General features: G+C 56.2%; 1 protein-coding gene across 6 annotated transcripts in view; it reads left to right on the top strand.

Annotated features, from left to right (window-relative positions):
• kiaa1109 (KIAA1109) overlaps nucleotides 1–12,238 on the top strand; it is an 82,726-nt gene extending 70,488 nt beyond the window's left edge. For 4 of the 6 annotated variants that reach the window (XM_084014091.1, XM_084014088.1, XM_084014089.1 and 1 more), the window contains 16 exons: nucleotides 252–391; nucleotides 708–903; nucleotides 1,422–1,622; nucleotides 1,741–1,917; nucleotides 2,228–2,365; nucleotides 2,649–2,894; nucleotides 2,972–3,125; nucleotides 4,159–4,316; nucleotides 4,757–4,946; nucleotides 5,059–5,276; nucleotides 5,430–5,681; nucleotides 5,793–5,996; nucleotides 6,540–6,734; nucleotides 9,262–9,396; nucleotides 9,897–10,056; nucleotides 10,889–12,238. In XM_084014091.1, the coding sequence (XP_083870217.1) occupies nucleotides 252–391; nucleotides 708–903; nucleotides 1,422–1,622; nucleotides 1,741–1,917; nucleotides 2,228–2,365; nucleotides 2,649–2,894; nucleotides 2,972–3,125; nucleotides 4,159–4,316; nucleotides 4,757–4,946; nucleotides 5,059–5,276; nucleotides 5,430–5,681; nucleotides 5,793–5,996; nucleotides 6,540–6,734; nucleotides 9,262–9,396; nucleotides 9,897–10,056; nucleotides 10,889–11,105 (2,981 nt within the window). In that variant the 3' untranslated portion in view covers nucleotides 11,106–12,238. Of the gene's footprint in view, nucleotides 1–251; nucleotides 392–707; nucleotides 904–1,421; nucleotides 1,623–1,740; nucleotides 1,918–2,227; nucleotides 2,366–2,648; nucleotides 2,895–2,971; nucleotides 3,126–4,158; nucleotides 4,317–4,756; nucleotides 4,947–5,058; nucleotides 5,277–5,429; nucleotides 5,997–6,539; nucleotides 6,735–9,261; nucleotides 9,397–9,896; nucleotides 10,057–10,888 lie in introns of all 6 variants that reach the window. The other 2 variants (XM_084014087.1, XM_084014086.1) reach the window with 1 other exon arrangement.
• Nucleotides 12,239–12,658: the final 420 nt, after the last annotated feature.

Here is a 12,658-nt window from a genome sequence, read left to right as displayed (position 1 = left end):
TGGGTTCCGGGGTTCTGGGCTCCTGGGTTACTGAGTCGCTGGGTTCCGGGGTTCTGGGCTCCTGGGTCGCTGGGTTCCTGGGTCCCTGGGCTCCTGGGTTACTGAGTCGCTGGGTTCTGGGGTTCTGGGCTCCTGGGTTACTGAGTCGCTGGGTTCCGGGGTTCTGGGCTCCTGGGTTACTGAGTCGCTGGGTTCCGGGGTTCTGGGCTCCTGGCCCCAGTAGTAATCGGTTCTTGTGCTCCTCCCACCAGCTGTGGCGTCACAGGAGGAGGACATGGGTCAGTTTGACCCGGTGGAGCAGCTGGAGGAGTCTACCACCTCTCTGGTCTCCTCCTCCACATCGGCCTACTCCTCCTTCCCTGTGGACGTGGTGGTCTACGTCAGAGTCCAGGTACTGGTCCCAACAGGACTCTTAACTCTTTTCATTCCCATCCTTAATGCTGGGACGGTATATTCCAGAAACAAAGAAGCCTCCGCCAGTCTCTCATCACAGCTGGAATAGTAACTTCACACTCAACCTTCTGAGATTCTAGTTTAGGTTCACCTTTCAGCTGTTTGAAAGGTAAATCATCTCTTTGAAGCTATTCAAAGAGAATCGCATGTGTGCTCTGGGTGATGTTTATTTATTATTACTCATTTAATATATCCGTCTGTTGTTTTATCAGGTCACATTCAGACAGCGTTCTCTGAGTAATGATGTGTTTCAGCCCTCTCAGATCCGCTTCAGCTGCCTGCCCATGTCCAGGGTGGAGTGTATGCTGAAGCTGCCCTCTCTGGACCTGGTCTTCTCCTCCAACCGCGGGGAGCTGGAGACCCCGACGGGAGCCCACCCCACCGAGGGAGCCCACCACCCCTCCTCCACCCCGCCAGGCCAGCACATCCCCAAACCGCCTCCCAGCAAAGGTATGTGGAGCACGTCCTGTGGAGGGTTTCTTTAACTCTGAGAGGATCTATGGGATGTTGCTCCCAGCTTCTTCTCGTCCAATCAGCATGTTGCTCTCCAGTCTGTCTTTTTGCAAGATCATGCAGCTTCACCAACTTGCCTGCTGATTCCTTTTCTGCTTCACATCCACACATTATGCTCCTCTGATTCCATGTAATATGTGAACGTGTGCTGCACTCAAACCCAGACACACCGTTTCTGTTCTCCTTCAGAGAGACAGGAGGGCGAAGAGCAACATCTGCATAGCAACAATACAGTCTCACTGTTTTATATTCCTCACCATATTTCATTAATCACCTTGAGGACAGCGTTTTACATACATATGACATTGTAATATTGAATTGTGAATGAATGTAACTTCCACTACAGGTGAATATAACCTATAACATCCCAGTAAGGTGGAAACAACCCTGGTGGCTCCCGATGGCTCTGTTGATGAATGTTGACGAATGCCTGTCCTCCCCTTGCCTCCCTCCAGCGTCCCCGTTGCTAGGCAGCCCTCTGGGCAGGAGCCGCCACAGCAGCAGCCAGTCGGACCTCACCGCCCCCCCCAGCAACTCCTCGGGCCTCAGCTTCACCGCCTGCATGTCTGACTTCTCCCTCTACGTCTTCCACCCCTACGGCGCCGGGAAGCAGAAGTCTGCCGTCACGGGCCTGCCCCCGGGCCCGGGGCCGCTGGGTATTCAGATGTGTTAATATTCTAGTGCATAATGATGCAGGGCTGCAGTTAATGTACTGGATACGATGTACCAGACTGTGGAGACATGTAGCCCATTCAGACCTCTTTCTTCCTGAAGGAACCGTCGACGAGGAGCCGTCCTCGGTCACAGGAAGGAAGGACTCTCTCAGCATCAACCTGGAGTTTGTGAAGGTCAGCTTGTCCAGGATCCGGCGTACCGGAGGGCCCACCTTCATCGAGAGCTTCATTCCTGCCAAAGGTGGCAAGATGGACACCACCCTCATCAACATCTCCGGTAAGCTGAGCATCACTCCGACTGGAGTGGGTTTTCTGGAAATGTAATAAATCCTATTTGTAGTGATACAACAGAAGGGAAATGAAACACATTATCAGCAGTAGATGATTTATTCATCTTTCAAAATGGTTTATCGCCACATGAATTAATTTGCTGTGTAGTTTAGAGAATATTCGATGGATCTCATTCAGCACCACGGACAGCGCTACACCTCATCACCACACATCGAGTGTCACCTCTCACCTCATGTATGGAAGCAGGTAAACGCTCCTTTTAAAGGCATCGTGTCTGAACACATCTTCTCCCTCAGCTGTGTGTGACATCGGCTCGGCTTCCTTCAAGTACGACATGAGGCGACTCAGCGAGATCCTGGCCTTCCCCAGAGCCTGGTACCGCCGAAGCATCGCCAGACGCCTCTTCCTGGGAGACCAGACCATCAACCTGCCAGGTGAGTCCTGGAGGACCTGGTCCGTGTTTACTAACGTCCATCGCTGGGTTCTGCTGTTACAGCTGCCATGACTCCAGAATTCATATTCTGATTCTGACCATTTAATGCACATGTCTGATAACTGAAAGACGTGGATGTAAACTGCAGCCTGATTGGCCGGTACAACCACCAGACGGCGTTGGTGGACCTCCTGACCTCCGCGAGTTTAGCTGGTGTTCAGGTTTAACTTCCTCCCACGACACCACGTTTCCACCTCTGACCTCACCCTTTTCCTTCGCTGCAGCCTCGGGCCCCGCCACGCCCGACTCTGCGGAGAACGTCACCCAGCATCTGTCCCCCGAGTCCAGCCGCAAGGCCTACTGGAGGACGTGGGACGGCAGCACTGGGACCCAGCACATGCCTCAGTCCCCCAACGTCTTCTCGGAGCACTCGGCCGGCAGCAACGTGTCCCCGGGAGGCCTGGGCCACCTCAAGTCCCCGGCACCCGGACGCACCAGGAGCGTGTCGGACTCGTCTGCTCCGCGGAGAGGTGACGCCGACAGAACGCCATGTGATGAGGACTCATGGTCTCCGCCTCACCACTAATCTCTGCTGCTTCCCCTCCAGATTCGGTGACCAAGACCTCCACCCCGTCCTTCAGTAAGAACGGGAAGGCCGCCGGCCAGCAGGGGGCGCCCTGGGAGACTCTGGTGGTGTTCGCCATCAACCTGAAGCAGCTCACCGTCCAGATGAACATGAGCAACGTCATGGGCAACAATACGTGAGTGGTCCAGTTTCAATGTGGACCTGTTCACCTGTACCCGTAGACCTGTGTCTGTAGACCTGTAGCCCTGTAGACCCGTACCCGTAGACCTGTTCACCTGTACCCATAGACCTGTGTCTGTAGCCCTGTAGACCCGTACCCGTAGACCTATGTCTGTACCCGTAGACCCATAGACCTGTGTCTGTAGACCCGTAGACCTGGACCCGTAGACCCGTACCCGTAGACCTGTTCACCTGTACCCATAGACCTGTGTCTGTAGACCCGTAGACCTGGACCCGTAGTCCTGTACCTGTAGACCTGTAGCCGTGCTCTGGCCGTCCCAGCAGGTGTTTGGTCAGCTGACCCTGCAGAGATCCCCAGACTATCCTCCGGCTCCCTGTATCTTCTGGGATTGAGTTTAAAGCCCTCCTGTTAGTTTCTACATCACTCTCCCCGTGGTTTAAGAAGCTCCACAGCTGCTCTCCAACGCTTCCCAAGGTCACCGCAAAAACCTTCAGGCTGTCCTTCTTTGAGCCGCCAAGCCCGAGATACGGAGCTCCATCTTTAAATAGTAGACCTGCCGACTCAGCTGACAGTTTCTAACCACAACTCAAAACTATCGTTTTAATTCAGCCTCTAGCTTTATCAGTGTCTCTCATTTTTAGATGATATACATGTTAAAGCACTGTGCTGCATTCTGTGCAGGAGAGCTTCTCTAGAGTTCCAATGTATTCCCTCCCATGCTCCACGTCTCTCTGCAGCGATGAGGTCGCTTTGTTTATCGCTGGTTCCCAGAGACACTTCATTATCCAGCAGCGTCTCACCCTGGTGTGTGTGTGTGTGTGTGTGTGTGTGTGTGTGTGTGTGTGTGTGTGTGTGTGTGTGTGTGTGTGTGTGTGTGTGTGTGTGTGTGTGTGTGTGTGTGTGTGTGTGTGTGTGTGTGTGTCTGTGTGTGTGTGTCTGTGTGTGTGTGTGTGTGTGTGTGTGTGTGTGTGTGTGTGTGTGTGTGTGTGTGTCTCTCTGTGTGTGTGTGTGTGTGTGCCCCCCCCAGCTGGACCACCAGTGGGCTGAAGAGTCAGGGCCGCCTGTCAGTCGGCAGCAACCGGGACCGAGAGATCAGCATGTCGGTGGGCCTCGGCCGCTCCAAGCTGGACTCCAAGGGCGGGGTGGTGGGCGGCAACATCGACGTCAACACCCTGGAGATGGTCTGTAAGTAAACACAGGATCCCCCTCAGACAGCTGCTGCTCCACTCGTTAGTGGATCTGGATCTGAGCCAGAGTCCTGCACCGGGAGCCGTGAAATAGACTTTCTCTGTAGAGGATATTTCCATGCCTCATACGTACATGTGAGTCAACGTGTTGAGTGTTTCATTCTCCAAACCTCTAAAGGATCACTGCTGCATTAACCACCTCATTGGACGTTGACAGATGTGTGTTTGGTTAGTTCCAATGTCAGATCTGTCGTTTTCTTTGGCGCCCCCTATGGAGATAAATACTAACTGCAGGTGTGTGTTTGGACCACACTTAGAAGTGTGAGAAGTTGGACGTAACACTCCACCTTTTCACCGCCTCGTCATCGCTCCATCCTCGCCGTGTCCTCCGTATATAAGCGTCACGCCGCCGCCACTAACCGACCCGCTGTTTTCCAGCCCACATCTCCGAACACCCCAACCAGCAGCCCAGCCACAAGATCCAGATCACCATGGGCTCCACTGAGGCGCGTGTGGACTACATGGGCTCCAGCATCCTGATGGGCGTCTTCAGCAACGCCGACCTGCAGCTCCAAGACGAGTGGAAGGTCAACCTGTGCACCGTGGACACCAGCCTATCAGAGAAGAGGTGTGAGGTCACTGCACGGTTGTGGGTTTCTTAATGGCTTAGCAGCAGAGCTGTCGTGGTGTTTTCCACTGCAGTCTGAAGTGTCTAACCCCCCCTCCCTCCATCCTTCCAGTGAGATCTTCGTCCACGGAGACCTGCAGTGGGACATTTTCCAGGTGATCATTTCACGCTCCACCACCCCGGACCTCATCAAGATCGGCATGAAGCTGCAGGAGTTTTTCACTCAGCAGTTCGACACCAGCAAGCGGGCCCTGTCCACCTGGGGCCCCGGTCCCTATCTGCCCCCCAAAACCCCCATCATCAACGCAGAGAAGGGATCTGCAGAGCTGTGTAAGTGTGCTGGTTCTACAGAGGGTGTTGGTAGTTCTAATACGTGTAATGAGATAATTAAAAACTAACGGTGATATCCCATATATGGATGAAAACAACACACTGCATGGCCACGCCCCCTCACGTCTCATTGGCCGTCTCTCTGTCCCACAGACATGGATGCAGCCCACCACCGCCACTGGCCCGGCGTGCTGAAGGTCATCGCCGGCTGCCACATCTCCCTCTTCCAGATGCCGCTGCCGGAGGACACGGTGCAGCTGGGCGGCTCCATGAGTCTCCATGGCAACCACATGACCCTGGCCTGCTTCCACGGGCCCAACTTCCGCTCCAAGTCGTGGGCTCTGTTCCACCTGGAGGAGCCCAACATCGCCTTCTGGACGGAGGCGCAGAAGATCTGGGAGGACGGTGAGAGCCGGGAGTGTTGGTTTGTTAGAATAACGACGACGTTGTGCCGATGGCGTCGTGCCGATGGCGTCGTGCCGATGGCGTCATGCTTGTGTCTCTTGTCACATCCAGGCCCCAAAGATGATTCCACCTACATCGTTCAGACGCTGGACTTCCACCTGGGCCACAACACCATGGTGACCAAACCCTGCGGTGCCCTGGAGAGTCCGATGGCCACCATCACCAAGATAACCCGGCGGCGGCACGAGAACCCCCCACACGGCGTTGCCACGGTCAAAGAGTGGTTCAACTACGTCACCGCCATGAGGAACGAAGGTAACCGGGGGCTTCATGGGCCGGATGATCTCAGATCTGTGTCTCACTGTGTGAAACTCTAAACTAACCCTGAATATTATGACACTGACATGAAACTGTATCATACGTACCTTTTGTCTGTCTTGACATGTTCAATGAAACTAGATCTAGAAGACACATCCTGCATGTGTCTTCTAGATCTAGAAGACACATCCTGCATGTGTCTTCTAGATCTAGAAGACACATCCTGCATGTGTCTTCTAGATCTAGAAGACACATCCTGCATGTGTATACAGATCGGCCACACAGTCGCTCAGCAACCTGCGTAAAGGGAGGATCTCTTTAGTTTGAGCTCATAGTGCTGACAGAATGCAAATGGCTGCTTCTCTGTCATATCTTCTTTAACTTTAAACTTTCCTCCTGCTAAAAGAAGTCAGGCAGCACTTCCCCCTCTGTGTCTGCCGCTCTGCAGCTGCTATCTGGAATGTAAAAAAGCTGCAGATAGTGTTGAACAAAGCAGAGAAGTGTGAACGGCTTCAACTCTCCTCTTATCTCCGCTTCCAGAGTTGAACTTGCTCAGGAACGTGGAAGCCAACAACCAGGAGAGCGGCGCCGCCGCCAAAAGCTCCAGTCTGCTGAGCAGCTTCCGCAGCTCCTCCAGCTACAACCACGAGACCGAGACCATCTTTGCTCTTCCCAGAATGCAACTGGAGTTCAAGTCCATTCACATGCAGGATCCTGAAGAACCTTCTCTAACAGGTAGGACTGGAGCCCACAAGGCAGTCAGGCATCTTTTTATCACGTCAGAGGGGCCGATATCGCATCTAGGGGCCAACGTTGCTGGGGGCCGCCGTCTAGGGTCCCAACGTAGCTGGGGGCCGGCGTCTAGGGTCCCAACGTGGCTGGGGGCCGGCGTCTAGGATCCCAACGTAGCTGGGGGCCGGCGTCTAGGGTCCCAACGTGGCTGGGGGCCGGCGTCTAGGGGCCTAACGTGGCTGGGGGCCGGCGTCTAGGGGCCTAACGTGGCTGGGGGCCGGCGTCTAGGGGCCTAACGTGGCTGGGGGCCGGCGTCTAGGGGCCCAACGTGGCTGGGGGTCGGCGTCTAGGGGCCTAACGTGGCTGGGGGTCGGCATCTAGGGGCCAACGTTGCTGGGGGCCGCCGTCTAGGGTCCCAACGTAGCTGGGGGCCGGCGTCTAGGGTCCCAACGTAGCTGGGGGCCGGCGTCTAGGGTCCCAACGTGGCTGGGGGCCGGCGTCTAGGATCCCAACGTAGCTGGGGGCCGGCGTCTAGGGTCCCAACGTGGCTGGGGGCCGGCGTCTAGGGGCCTAACGTGGCTGGGGGCCGGCGTCTAGGGGCCTAACGTGGCTGGGGGCCGGCGTCTAGGGGCCTAACGTGGCTGGGGGCCGGCGTCTAGGGGCCCAACGTGGCTGGGGGTCGGCATCTAGGGTCCCAACGTGGCTGGGGGCCGGCGTCTAGGGGCCTAACGTGGCTGGGGGCCGGCGTCTAGGGGCCTAACGTGGCTGGGGGCCGGCGTCTAGGGGCCCAACGTGGCTGGGGGTCGGCATCTAGGGGCCCAACGTGGCTGGGGGTCGGCGTCTAGGGGCCCAACGTGGCTGGGGGTCGGCGTCTAGGGGCCCAACGTGGCTGGGGGTCGGCGTCTAGGGGCCTAACGTGGCTGGGGGTCGGCATCTAGGGGCCTAACGTGGCTGGGGGTCGGCGTCTAGGGGCCTAACGTGGCTGGGGGTCGGCGTCTAGGGGCCCAACGTGGCTGGGGGCCAGGGTCTAGGGGCCCAACGTGGCTGGGGGCCGGCGTCTAGGGTCCCAACGTAGCTGGGGGCCGGCGTCTAGGGTCCCAACGTGGCTGGGGGCCGGCGTCTAGGGGCCCAACGTGGCTGGGGGCCAGGGTCTAGGGGCCCAACGTGGCTGGGGGTCGGCGTCTAGGGGCCTAACGTGGCTGGCGGTTGGCGTCTAGGGGCCCAACGTGGCTGGGGGTCGGCATCTAGGGGCCTAACGTGGCTGGGGGTCGGCGTCTAGGGGCCTAACGTGGCTGGGGGTCGGCGTCTAGGGGCCTAACGTGGCTGGGGGTCGGCGTCTAGGGGCCTAACGTGGCTGGGGGCCGGCGTCTAGGGGCCTAACGTGGCTGGGGGTCGGCGTCTAGGGGCCCAACGTGGCTGGGGGTCGGCGTCTAGGGGCCCAACGTGGCTGGGGGTCGGCATCTAGGGGCCCAACGTGGCTGGGGGCCGGCGTCTAGGGGCCCAACGTGGCTGGGGGCCAGGGTCTAGGGGCCCAACGTGGCTGGGGGTCGGCGTCTAGGGGCCTAACGTGGCTGGGGGTTGGCGTCTAGGGGCCCAACGTGGCTGGGGGTCGGCATCTAGGGGCCTAACGTGGCTGGGGGTCGGCGTCTAGGGGCCTAACGTGGCTGGGGGTCGGCGTCTAGGGGCCTAACGTGGCTGGGGGTCGGCGTCTAGGGGCCTAACGTGGCTGGGGGCCGGCGTCTAGGGGCCTAACGTGGCTGGGGGTCGGCGTCTAGGGGCCCAACGTGGCTGGGGGTCGGCGTCTAGGGGCCTAACGTGGCTGGGGGTCGGCGTCTAGGGGCCTAACGTGGCTGGGGGCCGGCGTCTAGGGGCCTAACGTGGTTGGGGGTCGGCGTCTAGGGGCCTAACGTGGCTGGGGGTCGGCGTCTAGGGGCCCAACGTGGCTGGGGGTCGGCGTCTAGGGGCCTAACGTGGCTGGGGGTCGGCGTCTAGGGGCCCAACGTGGCTGGGGGTCGGCGTCTAGGGGCCTAACGTGGCTGGGGGTCGGCGTCTAGGGGCCTAACGTGGCTGGGGGTCGGCGTCTAGGGGCCCAACGTGGCTGGGGGCCGGCGTCTAGGGGCCTAACGTGGCTGGGGGTCGGCGTCTAGGGGCCCAACGTGGCTGGGGGTCGGCGTCTAGGGGCCTAACGTGGCTGGGGGTCGGCGTCTAGGGGCCTAACGTGGCTGGGGGTCGGCGTCTAGGGGCCCAACGTGGCTGGGGGCCGGCGTCTAGGGGCCTAACGTGGCTGGGGGTCGGCGTCTAGGGGCCTAACGTGGCTGGGGGTCGGCGTCTAGGGGCCCAACGTGGCTGGGGGCCGGCGTCTAGGGGCCTAACGTGGCTGGGGGTCGGCGTCTAGGGGCCCAACGTGGCTGGCTGTACTGATGTTTACACAAAACGAGTTTGTTCCTGTTTCCGTTTCATCAGAAGGTAAGTGAAGGTGTACGTGTTGGTGATGGAGAGATGTTTTATCTCCCGTTTTCCTTCCTTCCAGATTCCAACAGCAAACCCAAAGTGGAGTGCAGCGTGGTGACAGAGTTCACGGACCACATCTGTGTCACCATGGACGCCGAGCTCATCATGTTCCTCCACGACCTGGTGTCGGCCTACCTGAAGGAGAAGGAGAAAGGTGTGTGTCTTCATTCTGTGACCCAGCGAGGACATAAACCACGTTTAGTCGTCTCCAACAGGCTCAGCCATAAAACCTCCTCTTTTAGAGACTAGACGAGACAATGACTCACAGAGGAGAGATAACGATAAGAGCCACATCAGTGTGTCTGCTGTTGGACGCGCAGCGTGGAGCCCGGCCGGCCGAGTGTTGTCTTCACACTCGGCGGGGAGGTCAGACCCCGACGCTCGCCGCATTTAAGAGCTTTCTCATCGTCGCCCAGGAACACATTAGCACTCTTTATTCTTCATGGCCGTGACGCCACTTTGTTTTCTTAATTCTACATCTGACAAAAAGAGAATCGAAGATGTTCATCTCAGCTTGATCGATTGTGGTTAATGAGCAGGGGCTGATGGGTAATGTGAACAGTGCCTCCGTCTATTCCAGATTTCGGGGGTATTGATGAATGTTTGTTGTGTTGAAGAACGTGATAAAACGACCTTCCTCCTCCTCTTCCTCAGCCCTTTTCGCCCCACGGATGTTCGTGGCGCGGCCCGGCCAGAAGAGCCCGACGGCGCTGCACGACGACAGCTCCTCGGACAAGGACGAGGGCATCAACTACACCACGGTGGACTGGAGGGAGTTCATGTGCAACACCTGGCACCTGGAGCCCACTCTCAGGTAATGGCCGCTCGCCGCTCACATTCAGAGTTGGACCCTCTGTTAACGGACCCTCTGTTAACGGACCCTCTGTTAACGGACCCTCTGTTAACGGACCCTCTGTTAACGGATTCTCTGTTAACGGACCCTCTGTTAACGGACCCTCTGTTAACGGACCCTCTGTTAACGGACTCTCTGTTAACGGACCCTCTGTTAACGGACTCTCTGTTAACGGACTCTCTGTTAACGGACCCTCTGTTAACGGACCCTCTGTTAACGGACCCTCTGTTAACGGACTCTCTGTTAACGGACTCTCTGTTAACGGACCCTCTGTTAACGGACCCTCTGTTAACGGACCCTCTGTTAACGGACTCTCTGTTAACGGACTCTCTGTTAACGGACCCTCTGTTAACGGACCCTCTGTTAACGGACTCTCTGTTAACGGACCCTCTGTTAACGGACTCTCTGTTAACGGACTCTCTGTTAACGGACTCTCTGTTAACGGACTCTCTGTTGACCCTCTGTTAACGGACTCTCTGTTAACGGACTCTCTGTTAACGGACCCTCTGTTAACGGACCCTCTGTTAACGGACTCTCTGTTAACGGACCCTCTGTTAACGGACTCTCTGTTAACGGACTCTCTGTTAACGGACCCTCTGTTAACGGACCCTCTGTTAACGGACCCTCTGTTAACGGACCCTCTGTTAACGGACCCTCTGTTAACGGACTCTCTGTTAACGGACTCTCTGTTAACGGACCCTCTGTTAAAATCCAAGTTAAAATCATGTGTGTTTAAGTACATAAGTATTGTATTGGCAATAAAATGTAAACCAAACACGTTTTTTTTCTTCAGGCTCATCTCCTGGACGGGACGCAAGATTGACCCCGTCGGTGTAGACTACATCCTGCAGAAACTGGGCTTCCACCATGCACGGACTACGATTCCCAAGTGGCTGCAGAGGGGCGTGATGGACCCGCTGGACAAGGTGCTGTCAGTGCTCATCAAGAAGCTGGGCACGGCCCTGCAGGACGAGAAGGAGAGGAAGGGCCGAGAAAAGGAGGAACACTGACCGGGTCACCAACGCTGGGTCACCAACGCTGGGTCACCAACACTGGGTCACCAACGCTGGGTCACCAACACTGGGTCACCCGGGTCACCAACGCAGGGTAACCCGGGTCACTAACGCTGGGTCACCCGGGTCACCAACCTTCGGTCACCAACACTGGGTCACCCGGGTCACCAACGCTGGGTCAGCCGGGTCACCGACCTTCGGTCACCAACGCTGGGTCACCGGGGTCACCAACCTTCGGTCACCAACACTGGGTCACCCGGGTCACCAACGCTGGGTCAGCCGGGTCACCAACCTTCGGTCACCAACGCTGGGTCACCGGGGTCACCAACCTTCGGTCACCAACGCTGGGTCAGCCGGGTCACCAACACTGGGTCACCCGGGTCACCAACGCTGGGTCAGCCGGATCACCAACCTTCGGTCACCAACGCTGGGTCACCCGGGTCACCAACACTTGGTCACCCAGGTCACCAACGCTGAGTCACCCGGGTCACCAACCTTCGGTCACCAACACTGGATCCCACCACTCAACGCCACTTTAGCTGCTGCAGCTGTGAATCTCAGCAGAGTTGTTGACCGTGGTGCTCGTTGCTCGCCACGAGACGCTCTGACTCGTTTTGCACCGATGTTATTTTCCATATATTTTGAACAAGCAGCGAATGCTTCGTGGGTAAACTGCCTCTTCTTCCTGTCGTCTATGACCTTACTGAAACCGCTTGAACGTTTGTTTTAAGGCCGACCAATATTTCATGAGAAATGATTTCTTATACCATTGCCTTTTCTTTGTTTCCCATGGAACACATGGTAGATATGCTTCATGTATTTTCTAGTGTAGTTTTAAGATTCCTAAGGACAGTTCAGTGACAGTGTTCTTGATTTTAATTTATTTTGTGTTGTGAACAAATGAATGCTGGGAGGCACATCAGACACTCAGTCACCAGGATGATATGAACTTGTCATTATGATTTGAATCCAAGATCACTATTTATAAGTGTGTGAAATGCAAAGTCTATAACATGTATTAGCTTATTTTGTCCTTTTTTAAATCCATACAGCAGAACCAGTGTATATAATTACATTTCTTAAATATTTTGATTTCCTAACTTAATAAAAAATATTGCCATTTGATTTTAGACGAAGCTCCGCTCTGTTATTTTGTTCAGTTGTTTAGAACTTAAACTTTTAGTTCCTGTAGGTGGCGCTCTTCATCACCAAACTGTGAAATGCCTCCTGTGGCGAGGGGAGCTGCTGTCACTCGTTCAGGACTTCAGATGAAACTTAAATGAACTAACGTTTTTTTTTTTAATGTCTCGTGTTTGAATCAGTGTTTTTACGTTGTGTGTTCTAAACCCAGTAGTATGTTTGAATGTCGTCATCGTTCCCTCATTTCAGACGGAGATCTCCGTGTTTCTGTCCTGGAAAAGAGCCTCCGATGACGCAAATATCCTCATGTTGCATCATCGGAGGCTCTTTGGTTAGAGGGGTGAGACTACAACACTAGTTCTCATGTCTTCAACCTGCCTGTAGGGGGCAGCACCCACTGACACTACAGA

This window comes from Eutrigla gurnardus (assembly GCF_963514095.1).
Source record: "Eutrigla gurnardus genome assembly, chromosome: 7".
In the NCBI taxonomy this organism is placed as follows: domain Eukaryota; kingdom Metazoa; phylum Chordata; class Actinopteri; order Perciformes; family Triglidae; genus Eutrigla; species Eutrigla gurnardus.
Note: the sequence above shows the minus strand (reverse complement) of the source record. Positions and strands in the feature narration are given on the sequence as shown.